Source organism: Mesocricetus auratus, unplaced genomic scaffold (assembly GCF_017639785.1).
Source record: "Mesocricetus auratus isolate SY011 unplaced genomic scaffold, BCM_Maur_2.0 Super-Scaffold_6731, whole genome shotgun sequence".
Classification (NCBI taxonomy): Eukaryota; Metazoa; Chordata; class Mammalia; order Rodentia; family Cricetidae; genus Mesocricetus; species Mesocricetus auratus.
The window spans coordinates 1,482,206-1,504,795 of record NW_024429185.1 but is presented as its reverse complement, the minus strand read 5'-3'; the positions used below and the strand labels follow the sequence as shown (position 1 = coordinate 1,504,795).

The following is a 22,590-nucleotide window of genomic DNA, read 5'->3' as shown; positions in this document are numbered from 1 at the left end:
GAACTCACTTTGTAGACCAGGCTGGCCTTGACCTCACAGAGATCCGCCTGCCTCTGCCTCCCGAGTGCTGGGATTAAAGGCATGCGCCACCACCACCGGCTGGATTTGGGTGGCTTTAATATCACATCCTGTTGATTGACCCTGGATATAAATAGCCAAGGAGCTGGTGTGCTCAGTGTGTAAAGGGGCTTGCCACCCAACCTGAGTTCCATCCCCAGGAGAGAAGCAACTTCTGCAGGCTGTCCCGACCCCACACATGAGCTGTGCAGGTGCAAGTGTGCCCACACACAAATATAGTACGAATCAAAAAACAAGCCGGGCGTTGGCGGCGCACGCCTTTAATCCCAGCACTCGGGAGGCAGAGGCAGGCAGAGTTTGAGGCCAGCCTGGTCTACAGAGAGAGTTCCAGGACAGCCTCCAAAGCCACAGAGAAACCCTGTCTTGGAAAAAAAGAAAAAAAAAGAGGGGGGGATGGAAAAACAATTTAAAAAAGCATTGAAGAACTTGTATTGAATAGCAGCTACAGGCAGTGCCTTGTCCTTTGGTGGAAGGCTACAATGACCAAGGCTAACCCTTGGCCTATGAACATTTACTTATTATTTTGTTTCAGCCAAGTTCTCTTGTAGCTGAGGCTGGCTATGTAACTTAGGACGACTTTGAATCCCTGATCCTCCTTCATGGACAGAGTCCTGGGATAACAGGCCTGTCCCACCACATTCAGCATTTTTTAAAAAACTACTTCTTTTGTTTTTTGAGACAGCTCTGGGTAGCCTGGGCCTTAACGTGTAGACCAGGCTGGTTCCAGAGTCAGAGATCCTTCTACGTCTGCCTCCCGAGTGCTGGGATTAAAGAAGTGTGTCCTCACACCCAGCCCCAGGACAGGGAGATGCAGAGATTGTTTCTTTCCTGTGCCCTAGACTCAGCTCTCGGAGCTTCCTCCACTGAGAGCGGACAAGCACAGGGAGGAGCGTGTTCCTCTAAGTCTCCACGACGGCTGCGGACGTGCATCATTCGGTAGCCTCTGCCTGGCGCGCACAAAGCCCCTGTGTGGCGGTGTGCACGCGTCCCCGGCACCAGTTCCAGCGTGAGACCCGATGGCTCGGGCTGAGGAGCGCATTCTGCCCCCGCAGAGGGCCCGGCTGAGCCCTAGGGGACCCGACCCCGTCTTCCCCACGGTTCCCAGGCTAGCCCGGCCGTGCAGTGCGACTTGGTCTCAAGACGAAGAAAGCAGCCGTTGTCTTCACAGCCTCAGGAGCGCCAGGAGCAGTGACGGACAGCGGGGTAACCAGGGCTCAAGCAGTGCAGCAGCATCACAGCGCTCGGCACCTCAGGAACATCCAGAGCCGGAGGTCGCAGCCGCGTACGCGCGTCACCAAGCAGCGGTTGGGGGGGGGGGCCAAGTTCGCGAGCCCTGGTCCTTAAGGCGGTTGAAGTCCCGCCCACACGCGCAGGCGCACGGCGAGTTCCGTCCTCCCGCTCAGCTTCCAGTGCCCGGGCGCGGTTGGCTGCTTTCCGGGAGGAGCGCGCGCGACTGCGCCGGCGTCGGGCTCGCGCACGCGCACCGCAGCGGCGGCGGCGGCGGCGGCGGCGGCGGCGGTTCCTGTCCAGGGGGCTGAGAGCGGCGGTGGGCTTTGAGGCGAGCGGCGGCGCAGAGGGGCGCGGCGGCGGCGGCGACTCACCGCTCGGAGCCGGCGACTCGGCACTGCTCTCGGAGGCCGCCCGGCTCGCGGAGCGGCGGCGGCGGCTCCGGGTTACGGCCTAGGCCCAAGCGAAGCCTCGGGCTCGAGTGCGGTGAGGCGCCGGTGGAGGGCGCGGTCCGGGCGGCAGGATGAGCGTGGAGGCGTACGGCCCCAGCTCGCAGACGCTCACCTTCTTGGACACTGAGGAGGCCGAGCTGCTTGGCGCCGACACCCAGGGTTCCGAGTTCGAGTTCACCGACTTCACCCTTCCCAGCCAGACGCAGACGCCCCCCGGCGGCCCCGGCGGCGCGGGAGTCCCGGGCGGAGCGGGCGCAGGCGGCGCGGCCGGCCAGCTCGACGCGCAAGTGAGCGGAGCGGCGCATGGCGGCGCCGGAAGCCGGGCGGGCGGGCGGGCGGGCGGGCGGGCGGGCGGGCGGGAGCTGCGGCGCCAGGTCTCAGTTAACCAGCCCTGGGCCCCTGTGAACCTGCCCCAGGTCCAGTTAACAAGCCCCGGGTGCCTGCTTCTTACCCTGGCTCCTTAAAGTCCCTGTTAGCTGGCCCTAGATACCCACCCTGGATTCCTGTTTAACTGCCCCAGGTACGCGCCACCTACCTTGCGTCGCTGTAACCTGCCCTGGATCTCTGCTACCTTACCCTGGTTCCTATTCACTCTTCTTCTCTGCTGCGTCCTCAGCTACCTGTCCTATCTAGCTGTCCCTGGCCCCGTCGACCTGCAGTCACAGCCACCTGCTGTAGTGCTTGCCGCGCCCGCCCAGCCACCTGCCATCTCTAACTCCCTTCCTTTTGTCCCAGCTACTTGCTACCTGCACCTAGTGTCTGCCACCTTCCCTGTTCCCTCCACCCATTCAGGCTGGGCAGTGACCTGCATAAATGTCCTTCGTCCTGTAGCACAGGCTTTGCTCCGGCTCAAGCCAAAGCTGCCCTCAACTCCCCCTTTGGGTGTGCCTATGGCAACCTGCCCTGCATGTCTCTCGCCTCTTCAGCCAGTCCACCCACCCTATCCCACCACCCCTCCAGCCAGGTCACTTGAGTTCAAATTTGGGGGTCCCTAGAGCAGAGCCGGGCCAGGGTTTTGCTGTCTCTGGCGGAAGTAGCACACTCGGTGTTTGGTTGGGGTGGTTGGAGAGGCGGTTGTTTGGTTTATTTTTCCCCCTGGGTCTGCCTGTTGCTGAAGCCAGCGTTATGTAACTCCTAGACTCTGCTTGGAAAAGTTAGGTTTGAGTTTTGTTCCTCAGGCATTGATGGTGGGTGTCGCATGGGTGACTGCGTCTGGGAGGGACTCTTGAATGACAGACAGCATAGGCACTTCAGCCTGGGCTAGGAGCTGGTCACCACCTTGCAGATGGCTCTGCCTCTGTGACTAGCTTGGTGTTGGGCACCTCTTGGCCTTGTTTTCCTGTGTTTTCAGGGAGGAGCTGCAGGCTGGAGCCACAGGTGTCCTGTGCTTGGGGCTAGGGAGGCACCACCAGTCAAGTGTTGATCTCAGACCTTGTTGTTGGGGGAGGGCCTTTGAGCTAGCTGGCTGAGTCAGGCCTGTGGGTAGACCACCCACTTGGGCTCATTTTCAGCCCTAATAGAAGGAGAGTGTTGACTCAGCCCACAGTCTCATGGGAACAGGTGTGTGTTGTTTCTAGCTGTTTTCCTTTGGTGCGGGGCAGTGGGAAGACCGCAGGTTGCTTGGAAGAGTGAGGCAGCCCTGAAGGCCAGGCCTCCCTTTAGTTCCTCGGCTGGGTTGGCCTCGTCCACCTGGAGAGGGGAGAGGCCTGAGGGGTCACCCACCTTGCAGCAGCTGTGATGCCGCAGCTGGGAAGAGCAGACGCCTGTCAAGGTCTTCCGTGCTCGCTGAAGTGCAGCAGCAGGCTTGCGTGTGCTCGAATGGATGCGCCCGCTCTGCCAGTTGAAATCTAGATTGAGGCATGAGCTTCCTTCCGCCCACCTGTGGCCTCTTACCATCAAATCCGCGTCTGGGAAGGGAGGGAGTGGAGTGCCTTCCATCCTGTCTCAGGAGGACTTGCATCTGTGGGCAGAAAGTAAACAATCAGAGAAAGTCCTCCTTTGCAGAGCCAGTGGCTCAGCCACCAGAAACACTGATTTTTTTCTCCTTACTTTTTAAAGGTGTCTGTGTCCGCCTTTGGGCTCCCAGGAGGCTGGCCCCCACCCAATAGGTTGAGCTTTTCCTGTTGGCCCAGTAGTGGCCTCCCCAGCTTTATTGACACAGGGGGGTGGGGCTGCACTCACCCCCAGAGCTGGCAGCACGCTGAACATCTTGTCACCCTGAGTCCCTGTACCCCAGCCTCTCTTCAGCCACTCTACCCGTGTGACCTCTGTGGATGGCTTGGGGTGGTCAGACCTTTAGAGTACAGACAGAACACATGGCCTTGTCTGTGCTGGGCAGGCGTGACTGGTTTGTGGTGCTGTGCCTGGCTCTTCACTGCTGTCATGACCTCAGAGGGATCCTTGTGCGGCATGTGGTAGGTCCTTTTTGTGGCTGAGTGGCTGGGCTGCACAGAGCCAATCCTACCGACTTTGTTTTTCGTTAGTGCCTGTGGGAGAGTTCCAGGGGAAGAAAGTTGTTCTGAAGTCCTGTGTCCCCACTGCTTGAGGGAGACTGATGGCCTGAGCGCTTGCTGTGCCCCGGCTGGGACTGGCTCCTGTCCTCAAGCCCCCAGCACCTGCTTTCGTCCTTAGCAGGGCTGCTGAGGGAGGGCCTGGAGCTGCTCGTGCGCCCACTCAGCACCGTGAGGACGGTGCCTGTCAGGGTGATGTGAGTGCTTTGGGAAGCCTTTGTGGGTGCTGACCTCTGTCTGGGTGAGAGCATGGCCTGGAGCTGGCAGGGGCTGTGCACTCTGATCTGCCCGAGGCAGAAAGGCTTAGGTGTAGGGGAAGTGGAGGCTGGCAGAAGGGAGTCAGGGTAAAGGTGGGGGGTGCATGGCAGTGCTGTGAGCGTGGCCAGGGCACTGGAGCCCTCTCCTCGGGAGCTGCTGCGTAACCCTGCCTCTGATCTGTGAGAGAAGAGACGAGGCCCCTGTTGCCTAGGTGTCGATTGGTGGTTGGTGTCCCAGCGTTAAGTTTGGTGGTCACTGAGGAGGGACAGTCTGCTGCAGCTCTGTCCAGCCCTGTCCTGGGTGGGGAGCTTCCCTGCTGCCCTGCCCATGTAGCTGGCTCCTGGCCGTGTACTCTCGGTCATTTGTACTTGCCACTTTCTGCTGCCTGCGTGGTCCCATCCTTGTGTGCTTGTGAGGGACAGGTGAGCTCATGCCACACAGAATAAAGGTCAAAGGCCACAGAATGGAAAAGGAGGGCTTTGTGCTGAGCTGGAACCAGTGAGGTCACCTTTGTAGGTCAGAATGGCTGCGACTCGGCTTTGGTCCCAACTAAGGTTAAGGAAGTTCAGAGCCACACAGATCAGGAGCAGCTTCAGCCGGGGCGTGACCCATGCACTAAGCAAGCCCTGTTCTCCTGAGTCTGGGAAGGCCAGCTGAAGGGATGCGGCTAGGTTTGGGGGAGGGGTACCCAGGCTGTGCAGCTCCCACTCATCTCCTCCTGCTTGGGGCCTGGGAGAACAAGAGATGACTCACTTTACACCCCAGCATTTGTGTTTTGGAGGGCAGACATGGATTTGGCTAAGGCTCTTGGGGCCTTCTGGAGGCCAGGCTCTCTTCAGGGGTGGAGCTCCTACAAGGAGCAGGCCAAACAGTGGCCCTGAGGCTAGATATGGACCCAAGGCTGCCTAGGCAGGTGCTGTATACCTTGAGGCGTTTAGCCAGCTTAGCTGAGGCTGAGGGCATTGCATGCCAATTAAGGTCCTGGGGTGCCAGCCAGCAGATGAGTCCCGCAGTACACCTCAAGTCTGAGACTTCCTAAAAGTTTCTTCTGGAAACAGGATTCCCTTTCTGTACTGTTCTGTCCCAAGGTGTGAGTTCTGTGTGTCTTGTAGGAATCATCTCTGGGTAGGTGACCTTGGTAGACTTAATTCACTTGACAGCTTCAGGGTGGGCCTAAGTGTTGCGTTAGAGAAGACTTTCTCCTGGGACAGACAGGGCCTGAGACGCTCAGCCCTGGGCCCTCGAGTTGGCTGGGGAACCTGTAGCATGCGTCTTTGGTGAGGTGGAAATGTACTCTGGACCTCCTCATGGGACAAGGACTTGCAGCCCTGTGCTAGCCAAGGCAGTAGTGTCCATGCAGCCTTACTGTGTCACCTACTGTGGGCTCTGGCCCTGCTCATTCTCTTACCACTGGGACCAGACACACCTCTGAGAGTGTGAGATGAGATGCTTGCCCTCAGCAGCCACTGACTGTAGAGGTGGCCAGGCCATGCAGCAAGTCTGGAGTCGTCTTTCCAGCCTGGCTTTGCGGGGTGCCAGAGTCTTCCTTTCTAGGTGACCAGGGATTCCCATCCTTAGCATTCATGAGGGATGTAGACACCTTGGTGCCCTGGTGGTGTCCCACATCCGACTGGCTCCACATGTTTAAATTTCACTTTTTCATTTTTTGAGGCAGGATCTCACTGTGGCACCCTGGCTAGCCTGGAACTCTTTGTATATCAGGCTGGCCTTGGGCTCTCTGTAGACCTGGCCAACCTTGACCTTGAAGAGATCTGCCACCACTGTTGGCCCGGAGACGCTTTTCTTGACCTGAGCTTGTGGCTGTCACAGCTCAGCAGTGTGTGCCCACCTAAAGTCTTGGGACTCCATCCCATCACCACTGGAACAAATAAGAACGGCTTCCTAGTGGTTCTTCCTGAGTCTATAGACAGCTGTCCTAACAAACTGGGCTTTGTGGAATAAGAAGCTGAGTGGGAGCTAGAGAGATGGCTCTGTGGTTAAGAATACTGACTGCTCTTGCACAGGGCCCAGGTTCAATTCCCAGCACCCACATGGCAGCTCACAACTGTCTGTACCTCCAAGATCTGATACCCTGCAGAGACATACATGCAGGAAAAATCCTTTTTTTAAAAGGAGAAAAAAAGGTGAGTCAGGCCCACTGAGACATCACTGTCCTTCCAGCCCTGTGATGCAGCCCAGCCTCTGCCCATAGTGGAGGCCATCTGTCAAAAATTGCAGGCCAGGCACTACATGGGGTGGGGACAGAGTGGCCAGCAGCACATACATGGTCACATTAGGCATCAGCTGCATGGTCACTGGGATGGTGGCCCTAGCATTCCATCTCAGTCCCATTGCATAGCTAGAGGACACTGTCTGTATCCATGGCAGAGATGGGAAATTGGAGCCCTTGTGCCTGTGGAGGGAATGGAAAGTGGTGTGGCCTGAAGAGTTTGGTGGCTTCTCATAGCAGTGGGTGTGATGGTGTGTGGGCAAGAGAGTTGAGATGGAGCCTTGGAAGCTGTAGTAGCCACAGTCATGGTAGTCACCACAGCCTCCTAGCCCTGCTTCACTTCTCAGGCCTGTGAGGGCCACCAGAGCCACCTAGGACCACACAGACTCTGAGCTCTTCTGTATGTCAATCCGTGGGGCCCACCAAGTGCTGGGGTGTGGCCCCTGCCAAAGAATGTGAGCAGACCTGTCGCCTGCCTAACTTCAGCATGTGTGACTGACCTGAAAGCTCATGTGGCTTTGCCAATGCCTGCAGCTCAGAGGCAGGTGACAATTTCTTATGAGGCTCTATCTAGCCAGGCTGGGTTTTGATTAAGGTGAGGGTCTTGAGCTGGTGGCCCACAGGACAAGTCTCAGGGCAGTGAGCAGTCAGGCTCTGTAATAGTCTCACAGGCGCTCCCTAGTGCCCTTGCACACACAGTTCATAATGGCTGTGGCTCTGGAGGAGGGAGTATTGAGTGGCCATCGTGGGACAGGCATATAACAGGGTGAGAAATAATGCCACTGACAAGCTCACTTAAAAGCAACCTCAGCCCAGCCCAGCCTGGAACCTGTGGTAATCCTCTTGCCTCCATACCTGGCTTGCTCTGTGTTTTTGTCACAGTTTTAAAGGGATTCTTTGTAATGATGTAATTTTGTTGTTCAGAAATTGGGACCGGGGCTGGAGAGAGCGCTGGCAGAGCTCCTGCTGGCATACGAGGCTCTAGCTCTGTCCCCAGTGCTGAGGAAGATGAGTCTAGAGGTTACGTTGGGTCCTCCTCGTCTAAGAATGCCTCTAGACCACCAAGCATGCTCCCCATTCCTGCCTCTGGAGTCAGGGTAGACATGAGTGTGGCCCAGCTGAGCACACACTGGTGCCCCAGCCATATAGCTGCATCTTGGTGTTGGGAGTTGCCTCGGGGATTCTGGCCTCTCGTGGTGCCATGTCTTTTGGTTCTGCGAAGTGACAGACGGGTAAATGTCTGCATGCGGCTCGCCAGGCTCACATCCACAAGCATCAGCTGAGGGGCTGACGTTGGGGACCTGGTGCTGAACCACACGACTGACGGGTGGCATGGTTGATCAGGAGGTGTCTGTTTCTCTTGGTCTGAGTCCTGGTGCTGGGCCTGGAGACTTTGCTGCTTCTGGTCCCCTGGAGACACCTGTCTGCCTGGCCATTTAGTGGCTAAGTGCTGGGGAAAGGGGCTAGTGGTCTGGGGCTAAGGTTCCTGAGGTGATGGTGGAGCCATGCCCCTTCAGACATCCTGTGTTTTGACTTTGAGGGCCTCCCTGGCTGTGTGTCCCTTGCCACAAGGCACAACCTGGGCATGGAAGCCTGGGCATGGAAGCCTGGCTTGTGCCTCATCTGGCAGCGCCTCCGGGCAGTTTGACTCAGGCTTCTGCCTCTGGTACACAGCTATTCCTAGGGTGTGTGTTGGGTTTGGAGCAGTTGTCTTGCTCCTGTGCCCCTCAGCTGGGGGATAATTTCTGTTGGCTGCTTAGTTGTGAACTCCATGGCTAGGTGGAGTCAGACTGAGTGGGACATCACGCTGGCAGCCAGCTCTAGCATCCTTGTGTGCCTGCCTTGGTGACACACTGTTCTGCTCTAGGTTGGACCCGAGGGCATCTTGCAGAATGGGGCTGTGGATGACAGTGTGGCCAAGACCAGCCAACTGCTGGCTGAGCTGAACTTTGAGGAAGATGAAGAAGACACGTACTACACCAAGGACCTCCCAGTCCACGCCTGCAGGTAGACCAAGGCGTGGCTCCAGAGTCCCGTTGCTTGCCAGGACCCTGGCTTATGTGGCTCTGTGGTCCCCCACCAGCCCTACTCCTTGGGCGTTAGGAGCTACTTCCCCAGGCCCTGAAGAGCCACTCTGGAAGGTGGGGCTGGAGAGGTTGTGGCCGTGTTCTGATGAGCTGCACTCCCCAGCTCCATCAGTCAGTCACCGGGGAATGCAGCAGAAAGAGTTGGAATGTCCTTGTCTTGTGCGCAGCTCAGCTGGTGCGGGCCCCACCCCCACCCCACCAGAGCTGGTGCCTTGACTGGCCTTGTGCAGACACCTGCCGCCCTATGCAGGCGAGTGTGGCCTCTCTCTCCACAGACCTTCCTTTCTCATGGCTCTCCTGATTGACAAATGCTTTCCAGAGCCACAGGCGGGCAGAGCTGGGTACCCAGGTCCTCCTTGCGGCCACATTAGCCTAGGAGCCTCTGAGAGCATGCTCTGGCTTGGCAGCTCCTGCCTTAACCTGTCCAGTGCCAGCAGAGCTGTGGAGAACCGAGAACCAGTGATTAGGGTGATAGTGCCTCAGAATACCACCAGCTTCTGAGCTAGGCTGGAAGTTCTCTGGGCTCGCAGTGCCCTCTGCTGAAGTGGGGTGCTCCTCCCACAGCTTGCTTCCCCTACAGGCCGAGGGAAGGGGCCAGGACTGCCTGGCCTGTGCTGCGTTTCCCCCCACCCTGCCGTGCTGGTGGAGGTGGCTTTTTACTTGACTTGCTGGGGTTGAGTTTGTGTTTAATGGAAACCAGAAGCTCTGTAAGAGGAAGGACTTATCCTGGAGGCTGTGGGCCTGCAGTAACTGCTGTGGTTTGAACTTTTCCAGTTACTGCGGAATCCATGATCCTGCGTGCGTGGTTTATTGCAATACCAGCAAAAAGTGGTTCTGCAACGGCCGAGGAAATACTTCTGGCAGGTAGCTAACAGCCATGCATGTCTGCTTCATCAGCGGCACTTAGGCTGCTGTGAGTTACAATGACGTTGTGTGGAATGAAATGGCGCTGGTGAGCCTGGGCTCCCCCTAACTGGTGTAACTTGAAACAGATGGTGTCGTGTGAACGAACGCCTCAGCGTGTTTACCCTTGATTGATTCTCTGGCTCGCTCATTATGCGAGGAGTTTGGCTTAGTTTTATTCTCAGTCTGTGACTGTCTCTAGTGAGATGGGGCTGGCATGGCCTGCCTGTCCTTGTTCCCGAGAGGCCGCGGGCATCCAGTTGGCTGCCTCACTTGATTGTCTCTGGGGTGAATGGTCCCAGATCCCATGTCATTAGGAAGAGCTGCAGTCATTACCATCCCTGTGTCCCACTGGGCCCCACTCCTTGCTGGTGCTCCCCGCCAGTGTGCCTGGGCCCTGCCAGCAGCAGGGTCTGTTTCTCAGGACATTGTTTAGAAATAATGCCACAGAAGCTTGTAGGTACCAGGTCTGCAGAAGAGTCAGCAACAGTGAGGCAGGGACCAGCACAGCCCATTCTCAGAAGGGTTAGATAGTGTAATTTGCTCCGCTAGTATCAGCTCCCCCTGTGCAGAAAAAGCAATAGACTAAAGCTCCCAGGAGGCAGGAGGACTGCCCTGGATTGGGGCGGAGAAATTGGTCACTTGAAGCAAGGCATCCAGTGACCACTGTTTAGAAGGAGCCATGCATGCAAAGCCAAGGATGGCCACCAGAGGACTCTGGTGAGGGTTGCTGTGGGGTAATGTAAGACTAGTGTCCCCTGTGAGGCCATGGGCCCTCAGGGATGGGATGGCCACCCTTGAGGTAGGCTGTGTCCTCCTGTGTGGCCACGTGGGAGGAGCGGGAGCTGTGCAGCCCCCTTGCCGCAGACACCAGGAGGTGACCTGCAGGTAGGCGCAGGAGAAAGGGACCCCCGGCAGGAGCCGAGCTGTACCCACCCAGCTGTTAGAGGCCCTAGGGCCCTGACCTGGGCTAGAGAAAGCGGGAATGGAGGAAACCACAGGGTGTGTGAGCCAATGAGCGGCTTCCTGCGGGCGGATGGGGCTGGGCAGGGCTGTGGCTCCTGGGAGTGCAGGCGTGAGGTGCTGTCCTGAAGGAGCAGTGCCCAGAGCCCCCCTACCCCGGGGCCACAGACTGCAAGTGGCGAAACGCGAGGCTCGGGTGGTAACTGCCGGTTTCCCGACCCCAGCCACATCGTGAATCACCTGGTGCGGGCCAAATGCAAGGAGGTGACGCTGCACAAGGATGGGCCGCTGGGCGAGACGGTGCTGGAGTGCTACAACTGTGGCTGCCGCAACGTCTTCCTGCTCGGCTTCATCCCTGCTAAGGCCGACTCGGTGGTGGTGCTGCTGTGCAGGTGAGCTGCCTGCGGCGGGGCGGGCGGGCGGGGACTGTTGGGGCCCAAGTGGCTCTTCTGTGAGTACTCTGGTTGAATTTGAAATGAAGTCTGGCTCCAAAAACCAAAAAAGGAAGCAAGTGCGTCTGCTGTGAGCCGGGGCCGGAGCTGAAGTGTATGGATCCTGCTGGCTTCTGGCTTGTTAGAGGCCTCCTGGGCCAGGTCCCAACCATCCCTCTGCCGCACACCCACACAGGCAGCCCTGTGCCAGCCAGAGCAGCCTGAAGGACATCAACTGGGACAGCTCCCAGTGGCAGCCCCTGATCCAGGACCGGTGCTTCCTGTCATGGCTGGTCAAGATTCCCTCAGAGCAGGAGCAGCTGCGGGCACGGCAGATCACTGCACAGCAGATCAACAAGCTGGAGGAGCTTTGGAAGGTGAGATACTAGCCTAGGCTGCAGGGACAAGGGCACACGGCCTCCTGGCATGGGTCTTTGTCCAGCTGGGTCTCTGTTCCACACACTTTGGTGTGCCCAGAGTGTGTCCTCCCTCCCACAGTGGGGCTCATTGAGGGCAGTGGGTCCCAGGGGAGGCTCGGGCGCAGGGTAGAGGAGGTGGGCCTGGCTCACTGTGGGAGTCCAGGGCTCTCAAGAGCCTTTGGTTGTGGGCCTGAGTGTTGTGCTGGCCCTGGAGATGCTCTTTCCGGGTTTCCTGGGTCAGAGTGCTGCTGGACATGCCCAGAACTGTGGGACAGTAGCCACTCTCCACCCACGACACAAGGGTTTGTGCCAAGAGGCCATGCCAGCCTTGGGCTCCTTGAGCTCACTGGCTGTGGGTTAAGCAGGGCGAGCACAGTACTATTCTTGGCCTTAGGAAAACCCTTCAGCTACCCTGGAGGACCTGGAGAAGCCAGGCGTGGATGAGGAGCCCCAGCACGTGCTCCTGAGGTACGAGGATGCTTACCAGTACCAGAACATCTTCGGGCCCCTGGTCAAGCTAGAGGCCGACTACGACAAGAAGCTGAAGGAGTCACAGGTGATGTGGGGCCAAATGTAGGCCGGGTCTCCAACAAAGCGTCTCCTAGGGTCGGACTCTTCTAGGGCTTAAACTTGGATGGAACAGGCACGCAATGGCCTCGGGCCAGGGCTGTGGGCATTTTGAAAGAAGGCCTACTCTTGCTTTTAAACTAGAGAGAACCCCTTGTGTCTACAGCTCCAAGAACGTTTGTGGGAAGTGGGCCCATGCCACCGGTCCCCCCAGCACCTACTCCCTCAGCCTGGCATGCGGGGTCTCCTGGGGCTCTGCAAAGCCTGCTGCTGGGATGGCTTAGGCAGTGGGAGGGTGTTGGGTTCTATTGCTTCTTTCCCAGATGTTGGAGTTCCTGGCCATGGGTGCTGTGGCCTGGCCTGAGGGGAGCCCAGCCTGTGAGTGGGTGGTAAGCTAACCGGGCCCCTGTTTCTCATGTGTTCAGACTCAAGATAACATCACTGTCAGGTGGGACCTGGGCCTTAACAAGAAGAGAATCGCCTTCTTCACTTTGCCCAAGACTGACTCTGGTAATGAGGATTTAGTCATAATTTGGTTAAGAGGTGATTTTAAGTTTTAAAATATTTGTGACCATAGTAGCATAAAATTCCTAGTCCCCTGTGTCATAACCTTATGTGAACTCTGCATGGTGGAGGCCACGGCCCTCTGGAAAGTGCTAACTCTGCTGCTCCTTCCTGTAAGATATGCGGCTCATGCAGGGTGATGAGATCTGTCTGCGGTACAAAGGAGACCTAGCGCCCCTATGGAAGGGGATTGGCCATGTCATCAAGGTCCCTGACAGTATCCTTTGCCACATCATCTGGGAGGGTGGGTGCCATAGCAAGACCCCTGGATGTCCCCGGTGCTTTAACTTGTATGATTCTCCCTGTCTCCCTCTGGGGGCACTGTGGCACCCACCTTACATACCTTGGCTAGAAGCTGCCCCAGCCGTGCTCTGCACGCGAGCGCGCTTGCTGCTTGCATTCGCGCCTGCATAGCAGCCTGGGGTCAGACTAAGCAGTCCCCCTTGGTGTCTGCCAAGGGGAACTGGGCCAGTGATGGCTGGAGTGCCACTCGGGAGGACCAGAAGCCAGTGACCCTATAGAGGGTAGTGGCTTTGAGCAGGAAGCAGACTTAACTCAGCGGCCAGATTACGGTGATGAGATTGCGATAGAGCTCCGGAGCAGCGTGGGTGCGCCCGTGGAGGTGACCCACAACTTCCAGGTGGATTTTGTGTGGAAGTCCACCTCTTTCGACAGGTTCGTCTGCCTACGCCCAGGGTGCCAGGGCCGTGGGGGCCCCTCCCCCTCCGTAGCTGTGGCCACGGGTCCTACGCTGGCTCTCTTTACAGGATGCAGAGTGCACTGAAGACTTTCGCTGTGGACGAGACCTCTGTGTCAGGGTACATCTACCACAAGCTGCTGGGCCACGAGGTGGAAGACGTGGTCATCAAGTGCCAGCTGCCAAAGCGCTTCACGGCTCAGGGGCTGCCCGACCTCAACCACTCTCAGGTGCCGCTGGGACCCTAAGGGCAGGCCTATGGGGCTGCAGTCATGGCGGCTCTGCTGATGCAACACCCTTGCAGGTGTATGCTGTGAAGACCGTGCTGCAGAGACCGCTCAGCCTCATCCAGGGCCCTCCAGGCACAGGCAAGACCGTGACGTCTGCCACTATTGTCTACCACCTTGCTCGGCAGGGCAATGGGTAGGTGCTCAACGGTAGCAGCCTTGTGGGTGGGAGGTGGCAGTGTCTTGTGTGGCCTGGTGGGTTGTTTCGGCCCTCCAGGGCCACAGAAAAACACATGCAGTGTCACAGTACAGGTGCCTTGTATGTCCCGCAACCTTGTATGAATGAGCGGATACAGGCAGCACTCCGCTGGTGGTGACTGGGTAGGGCAGGGAGAGTTTACTTGTTCTGCCTCGCACGGCTGTGCCTGCTGGACTCGGCTGTGGGCGGTGCTGACAGCCCACTCCCCTCTGCAGGCCTGTGCTGGTGTGCGCCCCCAGTAACATCGCTGTGGACCAGCTCACCGAGAAGATCCACCAGACGGGACTGAAGGTTGTGCGCCTCTGTGCCAAGAGCCGCGAGGCCATTGACTCCCCCGTGTCCTTCTTGGCTCTGCACAACCAGATCAGGAACATGGACAGGTGAGTGTCTGCAGCCGGGGGCTTGGTACAGGCTGCACCCTGCCACTGGCGCTGACCACCATGTGTCCTCTAGCATGCCCGAGCTGCAGAAGCTGCAGCAGCTGAAGGACGAGACGGGCGAGCTGTCGTCTGCGGACGAGAAGCGCTACCGGGCGCTCAAGCGCACAGCTGAGAGAGAGCTGCTCATGGTAAGCCCAGGAGCCTTGGGGGCTGCTTCCTGTAGGCAGAGGGGCTTGAGTGACTTGTCCCAGTCAGGGTCCTGGGCGCATTTGGAGGTCCCTGGTCTCCCAGACAACCTCTCAGTTCTCGCAAACTAGGCTACCAGAACTGGAGTCTCTCAGCCTCTGGGCTCCACCAGCTTGGTGCTGTCCTGGGAACTGTTGGCACGTGCGCTGTCAAGTGTGCCCAAGAGGATGTTCCTCTCTGAATGTTGATGCTCATGGTAGCCTGTGGTGCTGACGCTTGGGTGACGGAAGGAGTCGCTTGTTTAGCTGAACAGGCAACACGGCAAGACCCTGTCAGAAAGGGCGTGTACATGTGCACACAGGTGTGCTACACACACGCAGTTGCTGCGCGGGTGTAGAGCAGGGCACTGCAGGTCCCATCCTAAGCCGGCTGCCATGGTGAAGTAGAACGTGTGTGTCTGATGCCTGTGCCTTCCCCAGAACGCAGACGTCATCTGCTGCACCTGTGTGGGTGCCGGTGACCCGAGGCTGGCCAAGATGCAGTTCCGTTCCATCCTCATTGATGAGAGCACCCAGGCCACTGAGCCGGAGTGCATGGTGCCTGTGGTCCTTGGGGCCAAGCAGGTGGGTGCCTGCCCCTCGAGTGACCCCTGGTGTCCTGTCCTGTGGTGGGGCCGGGTGACACTGCAAGAGGTCCTTGAAGGTGCTGAGCCTCGTGTGCTGCACTGCTGTGTGAGCACAGTGTGCTGAGCACTTTTCTCCCTGCCCAGTGACCGCATGGTCTTCCTTTGGGTGAGCCTGTCCCCTGTGGGAAGGGCGCTGAGGTGTTGACTGGGGGTTCTCGCCACAGCTGATCCTCGTGGGCGACCACTGCCAGCTGGGCCCGGTGGTGATGTGCAAGAAGGCGGCCAAGGCCGGGCTGTCGCAGTCGCTGTTCGAGCGCCTGGTGGTGCTGGGCATCCGGCCCATCCGCCTGCAGGTGCAGTACCGCATGCACCCTGCGCTCAGCGCCTTCCCGTCCAACATCTTCTACGAGGGCTCGCTGCAGAACGGCGTCACTGCAGGTAACAAGTTGGCCCAATGCCTTGATGGTGCTGCTGTGCTCTGGAGTGCGTGTGGTCTGCCAATGGGCTCCTGCTGGGAGTCGTCTCTTCCACGGTGGCCGGGACATGCACTGCCTCTGACCCCGTGGCTGTGGCTTGGTGCTGTGTGGTGAGCTCATTGCTTCACAGAAGTCCTGGGCAATCCCAGGCTTCACAGCCCTTTCCTGTGTGGTGGTGACTGGCTGAGGTGACACCATGTTAGATACTAAGGTGCCAGAAGAGGTCATGGTTTATTTTGGTGAAGTCAGTGTGCAGCATAAAGTTATTTTTCATAAAAATGTATGACATGGTGGCTTGCATCTTTAGTCCCAACACTCGGAAGCAGACAGGCAGGATCTGTGAGGTCAAGACCCGCCAGGGCTCTGTAGTGAGAGCCCTCTGAGGCGCACACGCAGCTTCTCAGTGGGTCAGTGTGGGTTTCAATGCCTGCTCAGAGCTGGGCCGTGTGGCCTGGCACGTGGATCCCGGCATCCATAGGTGGATGGCACTGCTCTGCTGGCCAGGCTGGACCTGCTCTGGTCTGTGCAGCTGTCCCCTGGGTGGTCCCTGTTCTCGGCTGTTTGTGCCACTCAAGAGTCGCAGTGGAAATCCTGGGACAGGCGTGCCCAGCCCTGGCTATGCTGCGCCAGGACAGGCCTGCCTGGTGGGCACAGAGCTCCAGCGGTGCCATGGCCTGCCCCCAGGCTGCACGTGCCCCGTGAGTGTGAGGAGATTAGCGTCTAGTCGGTGAGCAGTCTGAAGAAGCCTAGGATGGCGGTAGCAGAGCAGGAGGGGTGCAGTGTGGCACCTACATCAGCAGGGCCCTGGCAGGCCTGGGTCTGAGGACAGGGTGGCTCCCTGGTCCCACTGTCATGGGGGCTATGGGCCCACTAAGGTGCAGTGGTGCAGCTTCTAGGGGACTGAGAATGTCTCGTGTCCCTAGTGATGCCTTGAGCAGTGTTGGCCTGACCCCTTGGCCGCCCTGTCCTCTCCCAGGCCTGTCTGGCTCAGGGGCCTTGGAGGCCGCGCCGCTGGCGCTGTGACGTTACTGCTCTCGTCTGTATGCACTTGGAGCCCCTGGGACTTGTCAGTCAGTAACGCTTCTGTCTTCCCTGACACAGCGGATCGTGTCAAGAAGGGCTTTGATTTCCAGTGGCCACAGCCTGACAAGCCCATGTTCTTCTACGTGACACAGGGCCAGGAGGAGATTGCCAGCTCCGGCACGTCCTACCTCAACAGGTATGCAGCTGCGGCCTGTGGGTGGAGCTGCCTCAGCGTCTCCCCCTCTGGTTTGCTCTGCCTGTTCCAGCATATGGGGGCCTCGGTAAAGGACAGGTGGGGACTATTGTGTGGCCTCCAATGCCCCCTTGGTTGCTGGTGATCTGCCAGGCTGGGGACCACTGTGGCAAGCCTGTCACTGACAGCCAGATGTTCTCAGGACGGAGGCGGCCAACGTGGAGAAGATAACTACGAAGCTGCTGAAGGCAGGCGCCAAGCCCGACCAGATTGGTATCATCACGCCCTACGAGGGCCAGCGCTCCTACCTGGTGCAGTACATGCAGTTCAGTGGCTCCCTGCACACCAAGCTCTACCAGGTACACCCGGGCCAAGGCTTAGTGCAGCGCCGCCCCCGATGACCAGAGGGTGCTCCACAGGACCCACATAGGACTGCTGCAAGTCCTTATTGGCACGTGCGTGCTGCGGGCTACATGCAAGGGCACACAGCAAATAATGCATGTTAAAATGTGCCTTGACGTGGGACAGTGAGGAGAGCACGTGACTGCGTGTTACCAGCATCATGTAAAGCTGCCGGATGTGCTGTGGGTCAGCGTCTTCAGCCACAGTGAATGCATCAGAGTAGCTTCCAGACGGCTGCAGGGCTTACAAAGTAGAAAGGCTGTGGTGACGAGTCGTACCTTAATGTCAGCACTCTGGTGGCTCAAGCAGGTGAATCTTTGTGAATTTGAAGTTAGCCTGGCCTATGAGCGTTAGGACAGCCAGGGCTACGCAGTAAGACTGTCTCAAAAAGAGAGCAGTCCAGGGTTAAACGGGCAGGACAGCTGGTGCCACCTGGGGGACATGGTACTTGTACCCTAATGGAAGCAAAGCACAGTGTCTTGGGCCTGTGACAGACATCGAGCTCTGGTGGTTTTGTGTTGGGCTGTGCCATGGCCAGCAGTTGGCACCATGCAGCCCACTCAGTCTCTGGTTCTCCATGACGGGCCTGCGGTGTCCATCCCTGCGGACTGGTGTCCAGCTGCACCGTGCTCAGGGATGCAGCTGCCTGAGTGCAGCTGAAGGAAGAGGCAGGGAGGCTGTGGCTGATGGGACATGGTGTCCTTCAGGAAGTGGAGATTGCCAGTGTGGACGCCTTCCAGGGCCGGGAGAAGGACTTCATCATCCTGTCCTGCGTGCGCGCCAATGAGCACCAGGGCATTGGGTTCCTGAACGACCCCCGCCGTCTCAACGTGGCCCTCACCAGAGCGAGGTAGCAGACGCCCATTGCCCCCTCCTTCTCACCCCAACAGCAACAGGAAGCCCCTCACTTGGCCCCATTCTCTCCGTGTCTGTCCTGGACATGCTCTCAGGCTCGCCGTGACCCTGTGTCTTTGGCACCCTGTCCAAGGGCTGCTTGTCGTGGCCTCACTGGTTCAGGAGCACAGCCACAGCAACTCCGTGGCGCCAACAGACACGAGGGCACCGCTGCCTGCCCACTGCAGACGTGGACTCGGCCTTCCTTCTCCGCTTGGGTCAGGGTTGCTTTCGGTTGCTCCTTTTTTTAAGGCGACACCTCAAGTGTTGACCAGTGTTTGGCTCTCGACATTCAGGGTACTAAGGTAACCCTAGACACAAGTCAGGTGGGTGTGACCGTGAGCTCTCAGTGTGGCGGTTGCCCTGCAGGTATGGCGTGATCATTGTGGGCAACCCAAAGGCCCTGTCGAAGCAGCCCCTGTGGAACCACCTGCTGAGCTACTACAAGGAGCAGAAGGCCCTGGTGGAGGGGCCGCTCAACAACCTGCGGGAGAGCCTCATGCAGTTCAGCAAGCCCCGCAAGCTCGTCAACACCGTCAACCCGGTGGGTGTGCAGCGGCAGCGGGAGGGCTGCGAGGGAAGCAGGCTTAGCCTCTCCCTCTGCTGTTGACTGACACATTCCGCGCTCCTGTGCCACCCTGCAGGGGGCCCGCTTCATGACTACAGCCATGTACGATGCCCGAGAGGCCATCATCCCGGGGTCTGTCTATGACCGCAGCAGCCAGGGTGAGTCTTCTGGCAACCACAGTGTGTTGACTTTCCCATGTCCCCGTCTGGATCTGTCACCCTGTGGGTGGCCTCTCAGGCTGGCCTTGGCCTCCCTCTGGAGCTTGCCCAGTGGGTCTTTGTGGCTTCTCCAGCCAGGCTCCCAGGGCTGCTGTCCTCTGCTCTGGGTTTGTGCTGGTGCCTCTGAGGCCAGCCTGTGCCCACCTCAGCCAAGCTGGCCTCCGCTTTTGGAGGCTTCTGAGTTGCCTAGAAAGCACCAGTGTGGCCAGAACCTTACCCACCACCCCCTCCGTCGGCTCCGTACCCTCTACCGGCACCCTGCAAGCTGTCTACTTGGCCGGTCGGCCCAGCGGCGTGTTCACTGCAGCCGTCAGCAGGCCTGCTTCTGACTGCAGGTTTCTTGCAGGCCGGCCGTCAAACATGTACTTCCAGACCCACGACCAGATTGGCATGATCAGCGCAGGGCCCAGCCATGTGGCTGCCATGAACATCCCCATCCCCTTCAACTTGGTCATGCCTCCCATGCCCCCACCTGGGTACTTTGGACAGGCCAACGGGCCAGCTGCTGGTAAGTGGCTTTCTCGTCACCATGCTGGTGCTCATCTGACAGGCTTAGGTGGAGCTGACTGTGTTCTTGCTGTCTTTCAGGCCGGGGCACCCCGAAAAGCAAGACTGGCCGTGGAGGCCGCCAGAAGAACCGCTTCGGGCTTCCTGGGCCCAGCCAGACTACCCTTCCCAACAGCCAGGCCAGCCAGGATGTGGCCTCACAGCCCTTTTCACAGGGGGCCCTCACACAGGGTTATGTGTCCATGAGCCAGCCCTCCCAGATGAGCCAGCCCGGCCTCTCCCAGCCAGAGCTGTCCCAGGTGGGTCCTCACCTGCATACTGGCAGGGGCTGGGGGGTGGGGCACACGAGACCGTTGTGGCACCTTTCTGAGGGGGATGACCCTGTGGGACCTGAGCATGTAACCCGCCACCAAGACTGTAGAGTCCACTCTGGCTTTGCCTTTCAGGACAGCTACCTCGGTGATGAGTTTAAATCACAGATTGACGTGGCACTCTCCCAAGACTCCACGTACCAGGGAGAGCGGGCATACCAGCACGGCGGGGTCACCGGGCTGTCCCAGTACTAGAAGGCAAGTGCCCAGCTATCTCCCTGCACACGTGCAGGCGGATGTGGGGTGCGGGCAGGTTCTGCCTCTGCTTGGCCCTGACGCCTCACTCTGTCCCTGATCACAGGTGGCGGCAGAAGAGCTAAGCTATGTGGCTTAGTCTATCAGCATCTTATTCTGGGTAATAAAAAATAAAAATAAATGGATACCTGTTTTCCACTGCTAAAACTGAAGCACCACTGTGTGAGCAGCCGAGGAGAGGAGAGGAGAGGAGGAGCGAGAGCGAGCGGAGAGCGGCCAGGGAGGACGACGAGAGGAGCGGAGCGCCGAGGAGCGGGCGCCCCCTGCGGGCGGAGAGGAGAGAGGCCCGCACCGCTGCGAGGCCGGCCCGGCGCCGCGCCCGCCAGAGGGAGAGGCCTCGCCAGGACCGGCCCGCTGTTCTTTTTCTTTGTTTCTCGTGATTGAGGGGCTACGTTTTAGCAGGACGAACTTCGCATTTCTGTGCCCGAGCGGGCGGCCAGGAGCGTCATCGCGCGGTCCCAGCGCTAAGGGGTTTCATTTAAAGAAAACACGGTGTTTGGGGTTTGGGGGGGTTTGTTTTGTTTTCAAAGATTCTTTCAAAGGAGTATGGGAAGTACTTTGATCAGTTTGTCTCTAAGACCTTAGTGGTGGACCTAGGAGATTGGAGAAACTTCCAGAGAGGCAGCGCTGAGAAGCCTGAGCCCCGCAGCCTGGGATCACCGCCTGCACCATGGCCAGAGGATTTGTTTGAGTTTGAGCTTCAGAAGCTGCAGGCGAACTCGTGAGCGTGACCAATGCGTGGTGGCCCGCGGGGTCTTCCCCATCGTGGGTGGAGGCCTCATTGCGGGGCACTCTGCACCAACCTCCCGCAGTGACCACCCGACCCCTACCCAGGCACACCTGCGCCAACGCAATGGAACTTAATTTTTGGTCAAATTTGTTTTAAGCTTTTTGTCACCAATAAAACATGAACAAACGGTCCTTGCTTTCGCGTGGGGCTGTCCCTGCAAGGGTCCCGGGTGGTCAGCGGCAGCCGCACTCATCCGCCACCATGTCCTCGTAGTGTCGCAGCACCACATTGTCGCTGTTGTCGAAGAAGAGCACGGAGATGGGCGACAGGCGTGCGGGCACGCAGCAGGGCGGGCCTGCGCCGGGAGTGGGGGCGGCCGCGTGCATGAGCGCGCGCAGCACGGCGTGGTTGAGCACAGGCGGCCCGCCGGGCTCGGGCAGCGTACACGCGCCCTGGCAGAAGTTGGCCAGGAAGCCGCGCGGGGCGATCACCCAGCGGTGCCAGCCCACCTCACGGAAGCTCACGTGCAGCCGTCGCGGGCGACACGCGCCCCCGGGGCCACCGCCCACCCCGGGCTCTGTGTGGCGCCTCGACCGCAGCGGGGGACACAGGCGCGGGTCTAGCGTCACCAGCAGCAGCGAGGCCTCTGCCAGGCGCGCGCGGGCATCGGTGGCTCCACAGTGCAGCGACAGCGCCAGGCGCAGGGTGCGCGGCAGAGACGCGTTGGCAGACACCGCGGCCCCCAGGAGGTCGGCGCGCAGCGGCAGCCCGGGCCGGACGGGGACGCGCAGCTCAGGCCCGGGACGCCCGGCCGCGGCCGACAGCGCCACGCTCAGCTCCCAGCCGCGCGCGTCCTCGGCCTCCAGCCGCACCTCCAGGCGCGCACGCGTGGGGCGCTCCGCGGGGCCCACGGCCGACAGGTCGAAGCTGACGGTCCACTTGGGGCCCAGCCCCGAGGTCCTGCTGGGCTCTGGGGACCTGGAGGACAGACCTGGAAGGGCGAGAAGAGTGGACACGGCGTGACGACCCAGCAAACGGCTGGGTAGGGACGGGAGGAGGGGAAGCGCAGAGAGGCAGGAGGGCATCTGTGTGGCGTCGGCGACCATGGTGGGGGCAGGGAAGACACTGGGGGCCGCCTACACTTAGAGACAGGCAGATGGAGGGGGCCAGCACCTGGGGCCCGGAAAATGACCTGAAGGGGGGGAGGGAAGGAGGGAGGCAGGCAGGCATCAAAGGGTGCGAGGTGCGGGGTGGAGGCAGGGCTGAGGTCGGGGCCTGGTCGCGGAGAGCCCCGGGCCTGTGTCCTTGCGTTCAGAGGACTAAGAGCAGGGTTCCCGCCTGCTACCAGGCCTCAGGGCCCTGTCTCCCCACAAACACCACTCACCGCTGTCCGGGATGTGGCGCACGATGTTTCCGGCGACCCCCAGTTCCTCCACGTGGCACGGCCGCAGAGGGTGCCCCGTTCTGGCTGCCTGGGGGTCGCGGCGGCGGAACAGGCGCCACATGACAGGAGGCACAGGCCGGAGGGCGGGGACGCCCCGGGGCGCTTCGTGCAGCCTGAGAGCCTGGAGCAGGGCGGCGGTGGGGCCCGAGGGTGCTGCTTCGAGGGCCAGGGGCGTTGAGGGCAGCAGGAGCAGGAGCAGAAAGAGGCGGCCGCCGGAACAGCGGCCGACGGGGAACATTTTCCTCCTCGATGGTGTCCAAGAGTCAGCGGGGTCCACTGCGTCGGGGACCAGTGGGCTGGTGGCCCCAGGTCCGGGGACTTTGAGTTCTCAGAGGGGGCGTGTCCGAGCCCCACTGATCTGGAGGGCAGGACGGCTGGACGTCGGTCCCAAGGTGGGTGGTCTAGAGTTGACCTGGAGGGCGGAGCTGCTGGCAGCCGGGGACCCT

General features: G+C 59.6%; 2 protein-coding genes across 10 annotated transcripts; one reads left to right on the top strand and one right to left on the bottom strand.

The window, feature by feature from the left end:
• The first annotated feature begins 1,617 nt into the window (after nt 1-1,617).
• Upf1 (UPF1 RNA helicase and ATPase) lies at nt 1,618-20,889 on the top strand. 9 transcript variants are annotated; one of them, XM_040742052.1, is made up of 24 exons: nt 1,618-2,044; nt 8,623-8,762; nt 9,617-9,706; nt 10,933-11,100; nt 11,336-11,516; nt 11,953-12,114; nt 12,551-12,668; nt 12,808-12,906; nt 13,235-13,364; nt 13,457-13,616; nt 13,691-13,809; nt 14,088-14,252; nt 14,326-14,440; nt 14,918-15,061; nt 15,288-15,501; nt 16,641-16,758; nt 16,958-17,114; nt 17,865-18,007; nt 18,421-18,595; nt 18,696-18,777; nt 19,184-19,345; nt 19,426-19,643; nt 19,791-19,913; nt 20,017-20,889. In XM_040742052.1, exons 1-23 carry the CDS (start codon nt 1,829-1,831, stop codon nt 19,908-19,910), a joined length of 3,396 nt encoding a protein of 1,131 aa, XP_040597986.1. In that variant the 5' UTR covers nt 1,618-1,828; the 3' UTR covers nt 19,911-19,913; nt 20,017-20,889. The 9 variants fall into 9 exon arrangements, with proteins under 9 accessions (XP_040597986.1, XP_040597985.1, XP_040597991.1 ...); XM_040742051.1 differs by having other exon boundaries at nt 13,211-13,364; XM_040742057.1 differs by having other exon boundaries at nt 1,619-2,044; nt 12,551-12,635; nt 13,238-13,364.
• Gdf1 (growth differentiation factor 1) lies at nt 20,831-22,382 on the bottom strand. Its single transcript, XM_013125314.3, has 2 exons — nt 22,085-22,382; nt 20,831-21,691 (listed from the first exon to the last, which is right to left on the bottom strand). Exons 1-2 carry the CDS (start codon nt 22,380-22,382, stop codon nt 20,934-20,936), a joined length of 1,056 nt encoding a protein of 351 aa, XP_012980768.1. The 3' UTR covers nt 20,831-20,933.
• Between the last annotated feature and the right edge of the window lie 208 nt (nt 22,383-22,590).

Excerpts from the sequence above, each read along its gene's own strand:
- Gdf1 (XM_013125314.3), bottom strand. The coding sequence starts at position 22,382 with ATGTTCCCCGTCGGCCGCTGTTCCGGCGGCCGCCTCTTTCTGCTCCTG. Across the intron at positions 21,692-22,084 it reads GCGCCACATCCCGGACAGCG|GTCTGTCCTCCAGGTCCCCA; the intron begins GTGAGTGGTGTT and ends TCGCCCTTCCAG.
- Upf1 (XM_040742051.1), top strand. The coding sequence starts at position 1,829 with ATGAGCGTGGAGGCGTACGGCCCCAGCTCGCAGACGCTCACCTTCTTG. Across the intron at positions 9,707-10,932 it reads CGAGGAAATACTTCTGGCAG|CCACATCGTGAATCACCTGG; the intron begins GTAGCTAACAGC and ends TCCCGACCCCAG. Across the intron at positions 13,810-14,087 it reads CTTGCTCGGCAGGGCAATGG|GCCTGTGCTGGTGTGCGCCC; the intron begins GTAGGTGCTCAA and ends TCCCCTCTGCAG.